The sequence below is a fragment of the Sebastes umbrosus genome, chromosome 3 (genome assembly GCF_015220745.1).
Source record: "Sebastes umbrosus isolate fSebUmb1 chromosome 3, fSebUmb1.pri, whole genome shotgun sequence".
NCBI classification, from domain to species: domain Eukaryota; kingdom Metazoa; phylum Chordata; class Actinopteri; order Perciformes; family Sebastidae; genus Sebastes; species Sebastes umbrosus.
The window spans coordinates 36,247,170-36,269,024 of NC_051271.1; the positions used below are offsets into that span (position 1 = coordinate 36,247,170).

At 38.1% G+C, this 21,855-nt stretch overlaps 3 protein-coding genes across 3 annotated transcripts; all 3 read right to left on the reverse strand.

Moving 5' to 3' along the window:
- Nucleotides 1–851: 851 nt before the first annotated feature.
- LOC119486024 (GTPase IMAP family member 9-like) lies at nucleotides 852–3,535 on the reverse strand. Its single transcript, XM_037765920.1, has 2 exons — nucleotides 3,391–3,535; nucleotides 852–2,366 (listed from the first exon to the last, which is right to left on the reverse strand). Exons 1-2 carry the CDS (start codon nucleotides 3,404–3,406, stop codon nucleotides 1,252–1,254), a joined length of 1,131 nt encoding a protein of 376 aa, XP_037621848.1. The 5' UTR covers nucleotides 3,407–3,535; the 3' UTR covers nucleotides 852–1,251.
- A 2,078-nt stretch (nucleotides 3,536–5,613) lies between these two features.
- LOC119486025 (GTPase IMAP family member 9-like) lies at nucleotides 5,614–8,262 on the reverse strand. Its single transcript, XM_037765921.1, has 2 exons — nucleotides 8,154–8,262; nucleotides 5,614–7,128 (listed from the first exon to the last, which is right to left on the reverse strand). Exons 1-2 carry the CDS (start codon nucleotides 8,167–8,169, stop codon nucleotides 6,014–6,016), a joined length of 1,131 nt encoding a protein of 376 aa, XP_037621849.1. The 5' UTR covers nucleotides 8,170–8,262; the 3' UTR covers nucleotides 5,614–6,013.
- A 9,382-nt stretch (nucleotides 8,263–17,644) lies between these two features.
- Nucleotides 17,645–20,864, reverse strand: LOC119486023 (GTPase IMAP family member 9-like). Its single transcript, XM_037765919.1, has 2 exons — nucleotides 20,677–20,864; nucleotides 17,645–19,652 (listed from the first exon to the last, which is right to left on the reverse strand). Exons 1-2 carry the CDS (start codon nucleotides 20,690–20,692, stop codon nucleotides 18,535–18,537), a joined length of 1,134 nt encoding a protein of 377 aa, XP_037621847.1. The 5' UTR covers nucleotides 20,693–20,864; the 3' UTR covers nucleotides 17,645–18,534.
- Between the last annotated feature and the right edge of the window lie 991 nt (nucleotides 20,865–21,855).

The window sequence follows — 21,855 nt, forward strand, 5'->3', positions numbered from 1 at the left end:
AATAAATTTAATAAATATATTAAGTCACTGTTAGTCAAACTGCATAGCAGCTGTAGAGTACTCTGATAAATGTCAACCAAATGTCTCTATAGAGCGGGACACATTTTAACCAGCTGTTCCATTTTCATCAGATAGGTGGAGCAGAAGAGCTCAGTATCATGAGGACCTGCAGAGAAGTGCTGCCATTTCTTGTAAATGCTCAGAGAGGGGAGAGCAAGGTTTGAGGTGTACAGATAACACGGGGACTTCCTGGAAATAAAGCAGGGGTGGATACAGAAGTCAGAAAAACAGGTGACAAACTGACACTGAATAAACTGTACACACATTAAAGACACTCGACCTGCTGAACAGGCTGACCATTAATGTCGACATAAAGTCGAGATTAATGATAAAAATGCCTTTTTAACCCTTTTAGATCATATCCCCAGTCATATTGTGCACCTATTTAACAATATATGCAAAAAAAAACAAAACAATTACTTCTTATTTTTTTTATTTTACTGTTGTGACAAACAAGCCAGCATGTGGTCATCGGGGGAAAAAAATTCTCATCTCACATATTTCCGGGACGTACACTAAGTCATTATCATGACTGTTTGCATACTTATTGTCTTTTTTTTCTCAAGATTGGAAAAGACTTAAAGTTTAAACGTTTTGAAGTAAAGGTCCCTGTATAATATAATATAATATAATATAATATAATATAATATAATATAATATAATTAATGCTTTCAGTCTATAGGCTACCGCTAACACTGCTACTGTTATTACTATTATGTACTCACTAATAAGAACAATCAGAATAAAAGGCAAATAGTAGTACATAAATAAATAATGATAACAATAAATAATATTGGTTATGATCTGAATTTATTGAAATAATGGTGACAATACAGCAATTATAAAAAACTATATAATCTAATAGCATAACCAAGACATGACATCAGTTTTATTGTTTGCATTATTAGCCACATATCACTTTCAATACGTATCATACATTTCATGTTTTAAACACAATATCATGTTAGATATGAACATCAATAAGCTAACATTAGTTTATAGATTAGCTAACAATAAGGAACGTTAGCTAGCTCTAATCTGATGTTACAGAAGCAAACGTTTTGTAAAGATGTAACGTTAACTTGAACAGCTGATTAACTGTGGATTAAATTTTTTATTTTTATTTTATTTCATATATTCCTGTGTGGGGGAGATTCTGGAGGGTTCCTCTGTTTAAGCCTGAACCACTCATTATTTGAACAAGGATCCAATTGCCTTTCCCAAAAGTTTAACTCCTCCAACTATCGTTTTGCCAGCCTGAACTGCGAGTTCACCAGCTTTTACCAGAGGATATAATGGATTAAACTCCTCAGCTTCCTCTCTGGCCTCGGTTTCATGCCTGGACTGCAACTTCTCTATCTCCTTTCTCAGTTCTCTGTCATGCTGTTTATTTATTTGATTCATCATGTTTGTCATCTCCCTTTCTTTCTCCTCTCTCTCTCTCTTTCTCTCTGCTTCTCTCTCCTCCTTCTCCCTCTTTCTCTCCTCATTCATCTCCTGCTTCTCCCTCTTCTCCTCCTCCTCTCTCTCTTTCCTCTCCCTCTCTCTCTCAGCCTGGAGTTGTTCATTCATTTTCTTCATCTCTTTTTCATATTTCTCTTGTAGTTTTCTCTCAATTTCCTCTTTTTCTTTGCGTATTTGCTCTTCTTTCTCTTTCAGGATGCGTTGTTTCTCCTCTTCGATTGCCCTCTCGGCTTCTTGGAACATCTCGTTGGTGTAGTGGCTTCCTCCGTTCTTCTGGACTAAATTTCTGATCTTCTGGAGCAGCTCAGTGACCTGAGAGCGGCGATCCTTCAGCTTATTATTGAAGACATGGTACTGGCCATTACATCTGAACACGAGTTCCTGCAGCTCTGAGCTTTCCGTCAAAAAGTCCTCAATAGTTGTGTCTTCAAGAAGATCTCCATGAGTGAAGAGAACCATGCTGTATCTGTCTGCAGCCTGGCCAAAGATTTCTTGAATCCTTTGCACTGTCTGCTTTTCCTCTTCAGTGTATCTGCCCAGCATGATGACCACCAGGAACACATGGGGTCCAGGAGAAGCGTAAGAGATACACTGGCTGATGTCTTTAGTTGTTTTATCCATGCCATGCCTGGTGTCGAACAGGCCCGGGGTGTCGATAACAGCAACCTGTTGCCCGTCCACCTCAGCTTTGCCCTTGGTACAGTCTACAGTCATCGACTTTGCACTGAACTTTGATTCAAAGCACTGTCGTCCCAGAATGGTGTTTCCAGTGGCACTCTTCCCAATGCCAGTCTTCCCCACCAGCACTATCCTCACCTCCTCCTTATTTTCTCTGCTCCATCCTGTGTGGAAGAATGAGTGAAACAGAATAAGGATCTAGACCTGGTTGTACATACATTGTACATAAAAAGATAGGAGTAAAGAAATATCTATTCTGCTGCTTTGTCAGGGCCAAAAAAGGAGTTTGTTGGAGGTTCCAATCATAATTTCTACAATGTGGGAAAGTCAAACGTTCCTTTTGCAAACTCTCCATTTGTGAAAGTATACTGTGAAAGTATCAAAACACTCAATCCACAGATAAATACACACAGCCCGTATTCAGAAACTGTGCGTTTGAAACAAGCCGTTAGGATTTCTGTCCATTTGTGATGTCACAAATCTACAATATTTCAACTATTTCACAGCTTTAAGCGTAAACATTCTAAATGTGTCCCAGTTTATTTCCTGCTGCAGTGTATGTGAATGACATCAGCTGACAGGAAATACACATGGACCTGAGCTGTTTCTTAACAACGCAATTCTGTTGCCATTCCGTTGAAATGCACTAAAACGGAGCGTTTCTGATAGAGGGTGTATACAGGTTTATTACAGTATGAGGAAAATGATGTGTTGTTTGAACATTAAAGCATATAAACATGTTCTAGTAGAAACCCAAAATACAAGTATGAACCTGAAGATGAGCATGATATGTCCCCTTTAAAATAAAAAGGTTAATAATATAACAGTTTGTCTCTGTGACATCACCCAATACACTAGAGAAAAGCTTCAGCTGAACCAAAAGACAGAAATAACAATACATGACAAAAAAAAAGAATTAAATAGCATTCATCTGACTCAAACATTTTACTAGTGACCAAGAAATCCTATTTTTTATTGAAAAGTAGAGCTCCAGAATTTGCAATCAGATTATGAATTTAGAACTAAAGGTTAGGTCAGAATAATAAAATAATGTATTTGCAGTCCTACTCAGTATACGTTTATAGAAGTATTAGTCTACAGAAGTACATAACATAAAATTAGATTCAGCAGTGATCCCTGTTAAAATAACTGTACTTTAAAACATGGATACTTTATCATGTCACTTACCGAAGTTGCTGGCCATGTTTGGATGGTAATAAGTTCTGTTCTTGTTTGGGTTAAAGAGTACGGAGTCGATTCTGCAGCTGAACTGAGTTCAGAGTGTTTCCTGCTGCTCCTTTTGAAAGGCTGTGCTGAACCACACCCACTATAGCTGCACACGATGACAGTAAAACTAAATCTTTATCTGGTTGTTGTCTGTTATTGAAGGATATCTTAATAGATGGGGTATAAATGAGAATATATTCAAAACACAATATACAGTCTTTAATCATTTTGAATGAAATATAAATTAAATTTATTAAACTCAAAAGTTTATCAACTTATTTTTGTGAAATGTTTTTGTTTGGTTTTTCACTGGATTTCATTTGTATTCAATTATTGCTATTATTATTTTGTAAACTGCCATTTTCAAATTACTTTTTCATTTCATAATGACACTTTTCATGACAAACAAAACAAATAATTTAAAAAAAAACAATTTCACAGCAATGAGTTGCAATAACTTTTCATAATTTCTGGTACATTTATATATTTTGTTCTATTTATTCAAATCCAATTATTTATTTCATAATGTCTGATGTATTTATTTAATATTGACTGTTTTATTCTCTAAGGCAGAAACAATAGCTTTCATTTAATCTGTCAAAGAAAATGTTCATGTTACGCAAGGTCTTTAACATCCTTTATGGCATACATTAAAATATATCAACAATCTTGAATACGTTTAATGAATATATGAAGTCACTGTAGAGCAGAAGAGCTCAGTATCATGAGGACATGCAGAGAACTGCTGCCATTTCTTGTAAATACTGAAGGGAGGGGAGAGCTTTGTGCAGTAGGATCTGCAGTTTGGAAGAAGTGCTGCCATTTCCTGTAAATGCTCAGGGAGAGGAGAGCAAGGTTTGAGGTGTACAGTTAATACGGGGACTTCCCGGAAATAAAGCAGGGATGGATACAGAAGTCAGAAAAACGGGACAAACTGACACTGAATAAACTGTACACACATTTTTCAGTGTCCCACATTTTGGACATGACTGTCACACATCAGGAAATTTGTCTGAGACAATTTGGCACTAAAAGTACTGATATGTCCACCATTTCTTTTATGAATGTGATATCTGCATTTCCTTTTTCGGTTAGATTAGGACACATCCTGGAGATTTCAGAGTGCTACTGGGTATGGATATAATGTATTAGCTTCATATCACAATATATTCCAGAAGTCTGAAAATTAAAAAAAATGTCCCACATTAGGCTAATCCATCCTACACGGACCGAGAAAACAATAGCTTTCATTTAATCAGTTAAAGAAAATGTTCATGTTACCCAAGGTCTTTAACATCCTTTGTGGCATACATTAAAATATACCAACAGTCTGAAATAAATTTAATAAATATATTAAGTCACTGTTAGTCAAACTGCATAGCAGCTGTAGAGTACTCTGATAAATGTCAACCAAATGTCTCTATAGAGCGGGACACATTTTAACCAGCTGTTCCATTTTCATCAGATAGGTGGAGCAGAAGAGCTCAGTATCATGAGGACCTGCAGAGAAGTGCTGCCATTTCTTGTAAATGCTCAGAGAGGGGAGAGCAAGGTTTGAGGTGTACAGATAACACGGGGACTTCCTGGAAATAAAGCAGGGGTGGATACAGAAGTCAGAAAAACAGGTGACAAACTGACACTGAATAAACTGTACACACATTAAAGACACTCGACCTGCTGAACAGGCTGACCATTAATGTCGACATAAAGTCGAGATTAATGATAAAAATGCCTTTTTAACCCTTTTAGATCATATCCCCAGTCATATTGTGCACCTATTTAACAATATATGCAAAAAAAACAAAACAATTACTTCTTATTTTTTTTATTTTACTGTTGTGACAAACAAGCCAGCATGTGGTCATCGGGGGAAAAAAATTCTCATCTCACATATTTCCGGGACGTACACTAAGTCATTATCATGACTGTTTGCATACTTATTGTCTTTTTTTTCTCAAGATTGGAAAAGACTTAAAGTTTAAACGTTTTGAAGTAAAGGTCCCTGTATAATATAATATAATATAATATAATATAATATAATATAATATAATATAATTAATGCTTTCAGTCTATAGGCTACCGCTAACACTGCTACTGTTATTACTATTATGTACTCACTAATAAGAACAATCAGAATAAAAGGCAAATAGTAGTACATAAATAAATAATGATAACAATAAATAATATTGGTTATGATCTGAATTTATTGAAATAATGGTGACAATACAGCAATTATAAAAAACTATATAATCTAATAGCATAACCAAGACATGACATCAGTTTTATTGTTTGCATTATTAGCCACATATCACTTTCAATACGTATCATACATTTCATGTTTTAAACACAATATCATGTTAGATATGAACATCAATAAGCTAACATTAGTTTATAGATTAGCTAACAATAAGGAACGTTAGCTAGCTCTAATCTGATGTTACAGAAGCAAACGTTTTGTAAAGATGTAACGTTAACTTGAACAGCTGATTAACTGTGGATTAAATTTTTTATTTTTATTTTATTTCATATATTCCTGTGTAGGGGAGATTCTGGAGGGTTCCTCTGTTTAAGCCTGAACCACTCATTATTTGAACAAGGATCCAATTGCCTTTCCCAAAAGTTTAACTCCTCCAACTATCGTTTTGCCAGCCTGAACTGCGAGTTCACCAGCTTTTACCAGAGGATATAATGGATTAAACTCCTCAGCTTCCTCTCTGGCCTCGGTTTCATGCCTGACCTGCAACTTCTCTACCTCCTTTCTCAGTTCTCTGTCATGCTGTTTATTTATTTGATTCATCATGTTTGTCATCTCCCTTTCTTTCTCCTCTCTCTCTCTCTTTCTCTCTACTTCTCTCTCCTCCTTCTCCCTCTTTCTCTCCTCATTCATATCCTGCTTCTCCCTCTTCCTCTCCTCCTCTCTCTCTTTCCTCTCCCTCTCTCTCTCAGCCTGGAGTTGTTCATTCATTTTCTTCATCTCTTTTTCATATTTCTCTTGTAGTTTTCTCTCAATTTCCTCTTTTTCTTTGCGTATTTGCTCTTCTTTCTCTTTCAGGATGCGTTGTTTCTCCTCTTCGATTGCCCTCTCGGCTTCTTGGAACATCTCGTTGGTGTAGTGGCTTCCTCCGTTCTTCTGGACTAAATTTCTGATCTTCTGGAGCAGCTCAGTGACCTGAGAGCGGCGATCCTTCAGCTTATTATTGAAGACATGGTACTGGCCATTACATCTGAACACGAGTTCCTGCAGCTCTGAGCTTTCCGTCAAAAAGTCCTCAATAGTTGTGTCTTCAAGAAGATCTCCATGAGTGAAGAGAACCATGCTGTATCTGTCTGCAGCCTGGCCAAAGATTTCTTGAATCCTTTGCACTGTCTGCTTTTCCTCTTCAGTGTATCTGCCCAGCATGATGACCACCAGGAACACATGGGGTCCAGGAGAAGCGTAAGAGATACACTGGCTGATGTCTTTAGTTGTTTTATCCATGCCATGCCTGGTGTCGAACAGGCCCGGGGTGTCGATAACAGCAACCTGTTGCCCGTCCACCTCAGCTTTGCCCTTGGTACAGTCTACAGTCATCGACTTTGCACTGAACTTTGATTCAAAGCACTGTCGTCCCAGAATGGTGTTTCCAGTGGCACTCTTCCCAATGCCAGTCTTCCCCACCAGCACTATCCTCACCTCCTCCTTATTTTCTCTGCTCCATCCTGTGTGGAAGAATGAGTGAAACAGAATAAGGATCTAGACCTGGTTGTACATACATTGTACATAAAAAGATAGGAGTAAAGAAATATCTATTCTGCTGCTTTGTCAGGGCCAAAAAAGGAGTTTGTTGGAGGTTCCAATCATAATTTCTACAATGTGGGAAAGTCAAACGTTCCTTTTGCAAACTCTCCATTTGTGAAAGTATACTGTGAAAGTATCAAAACACTCAATCCACAGATAAATACACACAGCCCGTATTCAGAAACTGTGCGTTTGAAACAAGCCGTTAGGATTTCTGTCCATTTGTGATGTCACAAATCTACAATATTTCAACTATTTCACAGCTTTAAGCGTAAACATTCTAAATGTGTCCCAGTTTATTTCCTGCTGCAGTGTATGTGAATGACATCAGCTGACAGGAAATACACATGGACCTGAGCTGTTTCTTAACAACGCAATTCTGTTGCCATTCCGTTGAAATGCACTAAAACGGAGCGTTTCTGATAGAGGGTGTATACAGGTTTATTACAGTATGAGGAAAATGATGTGTTGTTTGAACATTAAAGCATATAAACATGTTCTAGTAGAAACCCAAAATACAAGTATGAACCTGAAGATGAGCATGATATGTCCCCTTTAAAATAAAAAGGTTAATAATATAACAGTTTGTCTCTGTGACATCACCCAATACACTAGAGAAAAGCTTCAGCTGAACCAAAAGACAGAAATAACAATACATGACAAAAAAAAAGAATTAAATAGCATTCATCTGACTCAAACATTTTACTAGTGACCAAGAAATCCTATTTTTTATTGAAAAGTAGAGCTCCAGAATTTGTAATCAGATTATGAATTTAGAACTAAAGGTTAGGTCAGAATAATAAAATAATGTATTTGCAGTCCTACTCAGTTTAAGTTTATAGAAGTATTAGTCTACAGAAGTACATTATGTAAAAATTAGATTCAGCAGTGATCCCTGTTAAAATAACTGTACTTTAAAACATGGATACTTTATCATGTCACTTACCGAAGTTGCTGGCCATGTTTGGATGGTAATAAGTTCTGTTCTTGTTTGGGTTAAAGAGTACGGAGTCGATTCTGCAGCTGAACTGAGTTCAGAGCGTCTCCTGCAGCTCCTTTTGAAAGGCTGTGCTAAACCACACCCACTATATCTGCACACGATGACAGTAAAACTAAATCTTTATCTGGTTGTTGTCTGTTATTGAAGGATATTTAAATAGATGGGGTATAAATAAGAATATATTCAAAACACAATATGCAGTCTTTAATCATTTTGAATGAAATATATATGAAATGTATTAAACGATTCAATAGCTTATCAACTTATTTTTGTGAAATGTTTTTGTTTTGTTTTTCACTGGATTTCATTTGTATTCAATTATTGCTATTATTATTTTGTAAACTGCCATTTTCAAATTACTTTTTCATTTCATAACGACACTTTTCATGACAAACAAAACAAATAATTTAAAAAAAAACAATTTCACAGCAATGAGTTGCAATAACTTTTCATAATTTCTGGTACATTTATATATTTTGTTCTATTTATTCAAATCCAATTATTTATTTCATAATGTCTGATGTATTTATTTAATATTGACTGTTTTATTCTCTAAGGCAGAAACAATAGCTTTCATTTAATCTGTCAAAGAAAATGTTCATGTTACGCAAGGTCTTTAACATCCTTTATGGCATACATTAAAATATATCAACAATCTTGAATACGTTTAATGAATATATGAAGTCACTGTAGAGCAGAAGAGCTCAGTATCATGAGGACATGCAGAGAACTGCTGCCATTTCTTGTAAATACTGAAGGGAGGGGAGAGCTTTGTGCAGTAGGATCTGCAGTTTGGAAGAAGTGCTGCCATTTCCTGTAAATGCTCAGGGAGAGGAGAGCAAGGTTTGAGGTGTACAGTTAATACGGGGACTTCCCGGAAATAAAGCAGGGATGGATACAGAAGTCAGAAAAACGGGACAAACTGACACTGAATAAACTGTACACACATTAAAGACACTCGAGCTGCTGAACAGGCTGACCATTTACCTTAAAGTCGAGATTAATGATAAAAATGCCTTTTTAACCCTTTTAGATCATATCCCCAGTCATATTGTGCACCTATTTAACAATATATGCAAAAAAAATCAATTTCTTCTTATTTATATATTACAATCTTTTATTCCTGTAAAACCAAAATATGATGTGTGCTTATGTAAGCTAGGACCAACCAATAATAATATCATCATGACATCCATCCATCCATCAATCTGCAACTTATGGAGCCACAGTCTACAGTAGCTCTGTTTCACACTACATTCTAAGCCCGCCAACTTTTTAGCGGTCCAATCAAATGTGAAGGATTTGATTTAAATCCCTCTTACTGTACACCGCTCAAATATTCCGTTTCACTGGGGAATAGGTTACAGACGCTAAAGATGCTCTAACGTCTGTTTCACTGGGAATTTAAGGGTTGAATTCAAACAGAAAATAAAAGTGAAACAGAGGTGGGAACTAGCATTGGAAGTTCAGAAGATCTGAATGAACCTAATGAAAGTGATAATACTGTGACAAACAAGCCAGCATGTGGTCATCTGGAAAAACTTTTTCCCACATGTCACATATATCTGGGACATATACTAAGTCATTATCATGACTGTTTGCATACCTATTGTCTTTTTTTTCTCAAGATTTCCAACCCCAGGTCATGTGTGCGTTTTGGAAAAGACTTATTATTATTAATAAATGAAAATATATTCTTGAAGTATAAAAATAATTTTAAAAAGAACTAATTTCATTAAGACATGTTTTACTAACTTCAAATTATTTCACAATATATTGGTTCACTGATATTTTACTTTGTTTGTTCATGATTATTCCATTAAGTTTTAATTATTTCTTTATATCTGACATTTTGGGATTTCATCAAATCGCACATTGACCTATATGTAATAAATGATGTGACAGAAACAAGAATGATATGATTCCTGCTGGCTCCAAGCCAAGACAGGCACATTTATTTGAATAGTACATATACACAAAGGAAAATGCACGAACCACATGAAACAGTGAGTATAGAAGAAGAAATTAATAAAATGTGAGAAAAGAAAAAAGAGGATTAAATAGGAGTAAGGAGTAAATATTTAAGTGTAAGGTGAATAATCAGTGCTTGAGGTTCAGTCAGTGGCATTGGAAAACATAGATTATTGAACCTGGATTTAAAGGTAGTCAAAGTTTGTTAAAATCTTGCAGTATATATTTGGGAAGTTTGTTGCAGCTTAGTGGTAAATAGTTTAGTTTAGTATGTTCTCTACTGATGTACACTACTTGGTCAGTAAAATACTGTGGTTTCCTGTCATGTAAGACATTACTGAAGAAGATCAGAAGACTGGAATGTAATCTGCTCTCTACAGGAAGCCATGAGACTTTACAGTACATTAGAAAAACATTTGTGCGCATTGACCAATGGAGAGCTAATCTGGCAGCTCTGATCTGTTTACCCAGAACATTTCCTGATCACAACAATGCTCGTACTCAGTTTAGTTACAATATTATCAATGTGTTCAGTCCACGTCAGTCTAACATCCAACACAATGCCAAGTAGCTCAGTCTTTTTAACTTGTTCAACTGACTTTCTGTAACTAAATGCTGCTATGAACTACTATGAACCAGGAAAGTAGCCATGCATTCAAGATATTTAAGTTCCTGGTAGACAAATATACACTGATCAGCCACAACATTAAGACCACTGACAGGTGAAGTGAATAACATGGATTATCTCGTTACAATGGCACCTGGCAGTGGGTGGGATATATTAAACAGCAAAGGAACATTTTGTCCTTGAAGTTGATGTGTTGGAAACAGAAAAAATGGGCTAGCGACTTTGACAAGGGCCAAATAGTGATGGCTAGACGACTGGGTCAGAGCATCTCCAGAACTGCAGCTCTTGTGGGATGTTCCCAGTCTGCAGTGGTCAGGACCTACCAAAAGTGGTCCAAGGAAGGAAAACCGGTGAACCGGCGACAGGGTCAGACCCGAGGCTCATTGATGCATGTGGGGAGTGAAGGCTGGTCCGTGTTGTCCGATCCAATAGAAGAGCTACTGGAGCTCAAACTGCTGAACAAGTTAATGCTGGTTCTGATAGAAAGGTGTCAGAACACACAGTGCATCGCAGTTTGTTGCGTATGGGGCTGCGTAGCCGCAGCCCGGTCACGGTGCCCATGCTGACCCGTGACCACCGCCAAAAGCGCCTACAATGGGCACGTGAGCATCAGAACTGGATCATGGAGCAATGGAAGAAGGTGGCCCGGTCTGATCTGCTGACCTCCCTCCAGCACCACACCAGCCAGCCATCCTCGCTCCACCAGACTACCCTCTGATGGAGTATGTGCCCACACCCAGTACAGCAGGGACAAAGGTGTTAAAGGGAAGGACGGACCTTGAACTTTGACCCTCTTGCTCATATATCCACTGCACAGAGGATTGTGGGTCAGAATACCCAGAAAAGCATGCTGGCTTACATACTGCATTTGACATACAAACACTTCACCTCTGTTGTGGACAAGTTGGAGTGATAAGCTGTTAATATGCTGTATATATCTGTAAATATGGTACAGTTGCATTGTATTGTAAATAGTCTTTTAAACTGTACTGCTGTGTTGTTGCCAGTAATTTGTCCAATAAGGTGATCTGGAGGAAAGACTCTTAAAAGAATTGCATCTAATCGGACAAACTAAATAGTTTTCATTTTCTTGTATATATTAATGTTCATATTGTTATGACATTTCATTCTTAGTCATGTTCAGTGATACTTGTCCACACTACAGTTCTGTGTTTTTTTCTAAGTGTTCCCCATTTCATGCACTTTGTTCATTAAAATGGTCTGTGTTACAGTAACAATGAGTTGTGGAATATCAATTAATGAATGCAACAATAGGGGTATATTTGTTTTCATAAAAAAATAGGGACACAGAGTACCAGATTACTTGCATGCACCTATAGTACAATGATATCAGATAATTTTGCATTTATAGCAATAGAAACATTAAAGTAGCTTTAATCAGCCTCAGAAATATTAAACTACTTTTAATCAGCCTCCCAATAGTCATAAGGGACTTTGTAAAGACAGAAGTGACAAATATAAATCAATGGCATTTGGGAAGAAAAAGCATTCTCGTACAAGTATACTTTTGATAGAATAAGCCGTATTTCGTTGAAAAAAAATCTGTCCAGTAACAAGTGAATGAATGACATGAATTATGTAGCATTTGCTTACACAAATATACTTGAGATTCTGTTTTTATAGCACCATAATTAAATGGCTTCAATAGGTATCACAATTAATAGACAATTTAAATCTGTAATGGCCAATGTCACATATGGAATGAATACAGATGATATCAACAGTCTGCAACATTTGGGGTGAATGGGGGTGAGCCGTATTGTAGACTCTTCCTGGACTGCATATTTTCCAGTAATGGGGGCCTTTGTTTGCACTCTCCCCTGTAATCATATACAAAGAAAATGTTAAAGATCTATAGGTATAAAGGGACAGGTATAGCAGCTGATGGGATGTTTTATGGTGTATGCGTCTGCTGTCTTGAATTGTTTGCTATATTTCTGAAATTAACCTAAGTCAAACATCACATTAGTGGAAAATGATGGAACTGTCAGGCTGCATCTATAAAGTTACACCCAGTTGGCAGAAGTACTCTGGTGCTGCTCTGCTGAAGAGTACATAAAATGTTATCTGAAAATGGTGACACCACACATCACAAAAATAATTAAAGAAGTCCTACACATAAAATGACATTTGTGCTCGCATGATAAACAAACACATTGAATAATAACAGAAACCAATAAAGTATCATGTCTTTCTTCTGGATTCACCATATCAGGGTTCTAAATGAAGACTGAGTCTGCTCCATATTTCATATATTTGGTGAATATATGCCTATTATATTATAAATCTACATGCTGACTACTAAATAACAACATTCTGGTGCTTGCAACATAGTTTGACCACTTGGGGTCACCACTTCCCACACTGCCTTGCTCTGGTGCTCATAAAACCATTTAACCACTCGAGGGCGCCATTCCTGATTCTGCCATGCTCTAGTGCTCATAGCACAGTCTGGCCACTTGAGGGAGCTACTACTTCACTTTTGACTGTGGACATTTGACCAATCGCGTTGGGGGACAATTGCACTTCTGTACAGCTGGGGATCTTTTCCTTAATTAAGGGTGTGTGTTATGTTTGTTATGCTGATGTACTCGAAAATATGAATCAGTTCTTGTGTTGACTGCAGAGACGCAAGGCTCAGATCTTTTATGCAAATAAAGGGTCTTTTGCATCTCCACCAACTTCTCTCTCCTGAGTCAGATTTCTCATTTACAACATCAGGTATGAGTTCATGTGTAGGGAGGACTCAGCATTGTAGCGTTGGTTTAATGACAGCCAGTTACTTTTACTGTTTTCTGTACAGTTTAAATTGTAAGGCAGTTCATGGCACGGAGTGCAGGGCAGCATTAGACTACAAATAGTTTAAGTACAGTTATCTGTGTGTAGAAAACAAAACTTTGTTACTGTGAAAGTCCTGATCTGCCTCAGAGCTTTTCAGATTGTTCATCTCTTCACCGTCTGTAGCAACGGAGCCAATAAATTAGCTAAATATGCTAGTGTAGGTTATCTGAGGCCACTTCTTCAGGTCGTCCTCCCATCCCTCCATAGTAGAAGGCAGAGCTATGATCACATTATCCCGTTTGAGCTGTAATAGGTGGTGTTCACACATGTTTCACTAGATTTTTTAATACAATCGGTCTAGGATAGACAATTACCGTGGAAAACGGTTCAGTGACACGACGCGCCGGAAGTTACGGACATAATTCACGCAAGGCATCATGGGGGCTAGGAATAAAGTGGATTCATGGCTTTAAATACAGATCAATAAGATCACTTCCTGAACAGATTTCATAATCAGCAGATGGATTTATTAGTAGTTTAGCTTTTGAAATTGTAATGAAGTGACAGTTGGTTGTTATTACAGCCCAGAGCCAGTAGAGGGCTACAGAGGATTACCCAGAGTGAGGTGCAGTGTGTATAAAGCTCAGGACGGCGCAGGAAGCGCCAACACCTACCTCAGTGACTGAGCTCAAAGCTTATTTTGGACTGTTGAACTTTAACAATAAGTTCCTCCCGAACTTGTCTACATTACTGGCACCTCTGTACAAATTAATGAGAAAGGATGAAGTGTGGTCTTGGGGGCCAGAGCAAGAAAGGGCTTTCAAACAGTCAAAAGAACTTTTGCAATCCAGCAGTGTGTTAGTGCATTATGATGAAACAAAACAACTGATACTTGCCTGTGATGCGTCTCCATACGGGGTTGGAGCAGTGTTAGCTCACCGCATGTCAGATGGAGAGGAGAGACCCTATAGGGTTTGCATCACGAACGCGTTCAGCTGCAGAAAATAAGTATTCCCAGCTAGATAAAGAGGGATTAGCTGTTATATTTGGAGTACAGTATTTTCACAAGTATCTGTATGGAAGAACATTTGTGATTTGTACAGATCATAAGCCACTGATAAGTTTATTCCATGAGATGAAAGCTGTACCACAGATGACTTCACAGAGAATAATGAGATGGGCTGTACTGTTAAGAGCATATGAGTATGTTATCATGTACAGAGCAGGTAAAGACAATGGTAATGCAGACGCTCTTAGCCGTCTCCCACTTCCAGAGACACCCAGAGGTCCAGCACCGCAGGAGCATGTGTTAATGTTGGACCAGGAGCAGAGTCAATTAACGACATCAGACCAGCTGCAAAAATGGACAACTAAGGATCCCCTACTCTCCGGGGTCCGTGAGTAAATCCTGAGAGGATGGCCAAATAACCTAGAAAGAGACTTTATGCCTTATAAACAGAGACAACATGAGCTGAGTGTACAGGATGGATGTGTGCTGTGGGGAGCCCGCCTTGTGAGAGAGGGGACGAGCTTCTATTACGGAGCAGTTACATCAGTCGCACCCTGGGATGAGCCGCATGAAAGGCCTGTTAAGAGATTACATGTGGTGGCCTCGAATGCACACTGACATTGAGGACAAGGTAAAGTCACGCACCACATGCCAAGAACACAGAAAGACACCGGCGTGTGCACCCCTGCACCCCGGGACTCCACATTGATTATGCAGGTCCTTTTATGGTAAAATGTTCTAAGTGATTGTAGATGCTCACTCGAAATGGCTAGATGTATACCCGGTGACCTCCGCTACATCAGAAGCAACGATAAACTGTCTGAGAAACAGTTTCAGCACACATGGTATCCCAGAGATGATTGTGTCTGACAATGCCCAGTATTTTGTATTAACAAAAGAGTTTATGACACCAAATGGAATCACACATGTCACATCGGCACCGTAACACCCCTCATCTAACGGCTTGCCTGAAAGAGCTGTGCAAACATTCAAAGAGCTCATGAAAAAGAGCACATGGGGCGGCCTGACGTCTGGTTTAAGATAAATGAAGAAGAAGAAAGAAATGAATTGGGAAGGAGGAAGGGAAAGATAAGGGGAGAAAAAGAAAAAGAAAATCCCTCTCCCGACACGGAAGAGGCTCTCTCCTGACGGGTCTGGAGGCTGTTCAGAATGGACAAAAGGGCGACAGTAGATACTGTACCTCTGACAGCCAGCCCCCTCCCTAGAATTGCCCTGTCCAGTTAATTCTGTCATGTCACCCGATGTATTTTATTTATTTATTTTTCTCTTTTGTTTGTTTCTGTTTGTCTTGTCAAATTTCACCTGTTTTGTCTTGCTTCACTAAATAAAAAAATAAATAAAAAAAGAATGCACCATAAAAAAAAGAACAAGAGCACAGGTGACACATCGGAGACAGAGTTAAACAGAGCTTTGTTTAGCTATCGCTTCACAACGGGACTGTCACCTGCTGAGATGATGATGGGTAGGAAGTTGAGGTGTACACTTGATCTCATTGACCCAGACCTGAAACAAATAGTGGAAGCAAAACAAGCAAGTCAAAAAAACTACCATGACAAACATGCCAAAGAACGCAACTTTGTGGCAGCAGACACTGTCTATACCAACAACTATGGATGTGGACCTAAATGGGTACCAGGACTGATACAGGAGATCACAGGACCAGTTTCCCTCACAGTGTTACTGGGAAATGGTAAAGTTGTCCGGCGACACGTGGATCAGCTGTTCAGCAGACAGGAGCAGGATCTGCCCTCTCTGATACCAGATTCAACACAGGAAGAGGAGTGTGTGGTTCCACCACCGGTGACCAGCATAGAGCCACAGCACATAGGTACAACACAAGCCGATGACAAAGCTCTGCCTATTGTGAAACAACACAAAGAGAGCAGGGCACCTGATGGTTCGCCAAATAAAGTGTTGTTACGATCTAAAAGAAACAGGAAACCAGCAGCCTATATGAAAGACTTTGTGGAGTGAAGAACATGTTTAAGACACAAAGATGAGACATTGTTTTGTTTAAACACTGTGGTTGTGGTACAGTAATTAACCCTTTACCACATTTCTTTTGAGCATACTTGAGTTGAGCCTGAACTGTTAAAGGTTTAAATATATATATATATATATATATATAAAGAAAAGAACAAAAAAGTAAACAGTGTTAGAATTGAAATACGTCACACTGATAAGAGTAGGTGTTTAACCCTGTTTATGTTGGTGGGTATGAATAGATAAGCAGAACGCAAGAACAGTGGTGTTTACTATTTTTTTTTAAGTTACACGAGCATTTGTTGTATTATTATTGTGTGTTGAGTCACTGTAAACTACAGAGAGTAGTTCAGATTTAAGAGGGGGGGGATGTAATGAAGTGACTGTTGGTTGTTATTACAGCCCAGAACCAGTAGAGGGCTCTAGTGCCATACACATGGTAGGATTACCCAGAGTGAGGTGCAGTGTGTATACAGCCCGAGCAGCAGAGGCTGTGCCCCCATGTTGGGCATGTTGTAATGCATTTCAGTGGTTCCATAATAACCTTTCAGCATATTGTAATTCAAGTGTTACTCTCAAGTGTTGAGAGAAAACTAGACTTCTGCACCTCCTCATGGCTCTGTTGTCAGACTTTAAAATGTCTACATGACGGGAGACTTTCACCAATCCCAGGTCATTTCACAGAGAGCGAGCGTTCCTATTGGCTATGCTCCGGCCGGGTGCTTGGTATTTCCTCAGCATGATCTCAACATGGCTGCCGGGTCACAAACTTTCTCATTTTACAGCTAAACAGTACGCTACAAGATGATTCTGGAAACATTTGAGGAGAGAAATAGGCATAGGCTCTCATAGACGGCAGCTGGACGACAGACTCCAGATCAGCAGATGCAGATTATTATTTTCAGTCTATAGGCTACCCCTAATATTGCTACTGTTATTACTATTATGTACTCACTAATAAGAGCAATCAGAATAACAGGCAGACAGTTGTACATAAATAAATGATGTTAACAATAAATAATATTAGTTATGATCTGAATTTATTGAAATAATGGTGATAATACATCAATTATAAAAACAACAAAATAATCTAATAGCATAACCAAGACATGACATCAGTTTTATTGTTTGCAATATTAGACACATATCGCTTTTAATATGTATCATACATTTCATGTTTTAAACACAATATCATGTTAGATATGAACATCAATAAGCTAACATTAGTTTATAGATTAGCTAACAATAAGGAACGTTAGCTAGCTCTGATCTGATGTTACAGAAGCAAACGTTTTGTAAAGATGTAACGTTAAATTGAACAGTTGATAATGTGAAAAATGCTTAAAGGAAAATGTGATATGATAGTACTAGTTTTTAATAATTACATAATAACTGATTGAATCCCACCATATTGAAGGACAGACTGGTGATCCATGAACTGGAAGCAGTGACGTCACCGTATTTAACAGTTTTTCACCAAAATCTTTTGAGAAAACCAAAAAAAATCGTAACGTTACTTCATCGTAAATGTTTGATTATAAAACAACTCGTTGAAATCGGTTGAGAAATGTAGACGTTATAGTGCTTTTTATACAGAAAAACGGCAGCTCCCCCGTTCCCCCCATGGGGTTACAGGTCAGTCTTGCCCTGTCCAATATGGCGCCCACGTTAACGTACGAACCAGGAGTCAATGCAGCGTCTATGTGTGTATATCTATGGGTGGCCCTCTGCGGTCCAGCCAAAACTCATGCAAAAAGAACCCTAGATGGCAATGTGAGAGTATAATATGATGTGTGACTTTGAAAAAAGGAAACTGTGGTTATAGTTCTGTGGATTAAAGAATATTTATTTTATTTCATATATTCCTGTGTGGGGGAGATTCTGGAGGGTTCCTCTGTTTAAGCCTGAACCACTCAAAATTTGAACAAGGATCCAATTGCCTTTCCCAAAAGTTTAACTCCTCCAACTATCGTTTTGCCAGCCTGAACTGCGAGTTCACCAGCTTTTACCAGAGGATATAATGGATTAAACTCCTCAGCTTCCTCTCTGGCCTCAGTTTCATGCCTGGACTGCAACTTCTCTACCTCCTTTCTCAGTTCTCTGTCATGCTGTTCATTTATTTGATTCATCATGTTTGTCATCTCCCTTTCTTTCTCCTCTCTCTCTCTCTTTCTCTCTACTTCTCTCTCCTCCTTCTCCCTCTTTCTCTCCTCATTCATATCCTGCTTCTCCCTCTTCCTCTCCTCCTCTCTCTCTTTCCTCTCCCTCTCTCTCTCAGCCTGGAGTTGTTCATTCATTTTCTTCATCTCTTTTTCATATTTCTCTTGTAGTTTTCTCTCAATTTCCTCTTTTTCTTTGCGTATTTGCTCTTCTTTCTCTTTCAGGATGCGTTGTTTCTCCTCTTCGATTGCCCTCTCGGCCTCTTGGAACATCTCGTTGGTGTAGTGGCTTCCTCCGTTCTTCTGGACTAAATTTCTGATCTTCTGGAGCAGCTCAGTGACCTGAGAGCGGCGATCCTTCAGCTTATTATTGAAGACATGGTACTGGCCATTACATCTGAACACGAGTTCCTGCAGCTCTGAGCTTTCCGTCAAAAAGTCCTCAATAGTTGTGTCTTCAAGAAGATCTCCATGAGTGAAGAGAACCATGCTGTATCTGTCTGCAGCCTGGCCAAAGATTTCTTGAATCCTTTGCACTGTCTGCTTTTCCTCTTCAGTGTATCTGCCCAGCCTGATGACCACCAGGAACACATGGGGTCCAGGAGAAGCGTAAGAGATGCACTGGCAGATGTCTTTAGTTGTTTTATCCATGCCAAACCTGGTGTCGAACAGGCCCGGGGTGTCGATAACAGCAACCTGTTGCCCGTCCACCTCAGCTTTGCCCTTGGTACAGTCTACAGTCATCGACTTTGCACTGAACTTTGATTCAAAGCACTGTCGTCCCAGAATGGTGTTTCCAGTGGCACTCTTCCCAATGCCAGTCTTCCCCACCAGCACTATCCTCACCTCCTCCTTATTTTCTCTGCTCCATCCTGTGTGGAAGAATGAGTGAAACAGAATAAGGATCTACACCTGGTTGTACATACATTGTACATAAAAAGATAGGAGTAAAGAAATATCTATTCTGCTGCTTTGTCAGGGCCAAAAAAGGAGTTTGTTGGAGGTTCCAATCATAATTTCTACAATGTGGGAAAGTCAAACGTTCCTTTTGCAAACTCTCCATTTGTGAAAGTATACTGTGAAAGTATCAAAACACTCAATCCACAGATAAATACACACAGCCCGTATTCAGAAACTGTGCGTTTGAAACAAGCCGTTAGGATTTCTGTCCATTTGTGATGTCACAAATCTACAATATTTCAACTATTTCACAGCTTTAAGCGTAAACATTCTAAATGTGTCCCAGTTTATTTCCTGCTGCAGTGTATGTGAATGACATCAGCTGACAGGAAATACACATGGACCTGAGCTGTTTCTTAACAACGCAATTCTGTTGCCATTCCGTTGAAATGCACTAAAACGGAGCGTTTCTGATAGAGGGTGTATACAGGTTTATTACAGTATGAGGAAAATTATGTGTTGTTTGAACATTAAAGCATATAAACATGTTCTAGTAGAAACCCAAAATACAAGTATGAACCTGAAGATGAGCATGATATGTCCCCTTTAAAATAAAAAGGTTAATAATATAACAGTTTGTCTCTGTGACATCACCCAATACACTAGAGAAAAGCTTCAGCTGAACCAAAAGACAGAAATAACAATACATGACAAAAAAAAAGAATTAAATAGCATTCATCTGACTCAAACATTTTACTAGTGACCAAGAAATCCTATTTTTTATTGAAAAGTAGAGCTCCAGAATTTGCAATCAGATTATGAATTTAGAACTAAAGGTTAGGTCAGAATAATAAAATAATGTATTTGCAGTCCTACTCAGTTTAAGTTCATAGAAGTTTTAGTCTACAGAAGTACATAACATAAAATTAGATTCAGCAGTGATCCCTGTTAAAATAACTGTACTTTAAAACATGGATACTTTATCATGTCACTTACCGAAGTTGCTGGCCATGTTTGGATGGTAATAAGTTCTGTTCTTGTTTGTGTTAAAGAGTACGGAGTCGATTCTGCAGCTGAACTGAGTTCAGAGCGTCTCCTGCAGCCCCTTTTGAAAGGCTGTGCTAAACCACACCCACTATAGCTGCACACGATGACAGTGAAACTAAATCTTTATCTGGTTGTTGTCTGTTATTGAAGGATATTTAAATAGATGGGGTATAAATAAGAATATATTCAAAACACAATATGCAGTCTTTAATCATTTTGAATGAAATATATATGAAATGTATTAAACGATTCAATAGCTTATCAACTTATTTTTGTGAAATGTTTTTGTTTTGTTTTTCACTGGATTTCATTTGTATTCAATTATTGCTATTATTATTTTGTAAACTGCCATTTTCAAATTACTTTTTCATTTCATAACGACACTTTTCATGACAAACAAAACAAATAATTTAAAAAAAAACAATTTCACAGCAATGAGTTGCAATAACTTTTCATAATTTCTGGTACATTTATATATTTTGTTCTATTTATTCAAATCCAATTATTTATTTCATAATGTCTGATGTATTTATTTAATATTGACTGTTTTATTCTCTAAGGCAGAAACAATAGCTTTCATTTAATCTGTCAAAGAAAATGTTCATGTTACGCAAGGTCTTTAACATCCTTTATGGCATACATTAAAATATATCAACAATCTTGAATACGTTTAATGAATATATGAAGTCACTGTAGAGCAGAAGAGCTCAGTATCATGAGGACATGCAGAGAACTGCTGCCATTTCTTGTAAATACTGAAGGGAGGGGAGAGCTTTGTGCAGTAGGATCTGCAGTTTGGAAGAAGTGCTGCCATTTCCTGTAAATGCTCAGGGAGAGGAGAGCAAGGTTTGAGGTGTACAGTTAATACGGGGACTTCCCGGAAATAAAGCAGGGATGGATACAGAAGTCAGAAAAACGGGACAAACTGACACTGAATAAACTGTACACACATTAAAGACACTCGAGCTGCTGAACAGGCTGACCATTTACCTTAAAGTCGAGATTAATGATAAAAATGCCTTTTTAACCCTTTTAGATCATATCCCCAGTCATATTGTGCACCTATTTAACAATATATGCAAAAAAAATCAATTTCTTCTTATTTATATATTACAATCTTTTATTCCT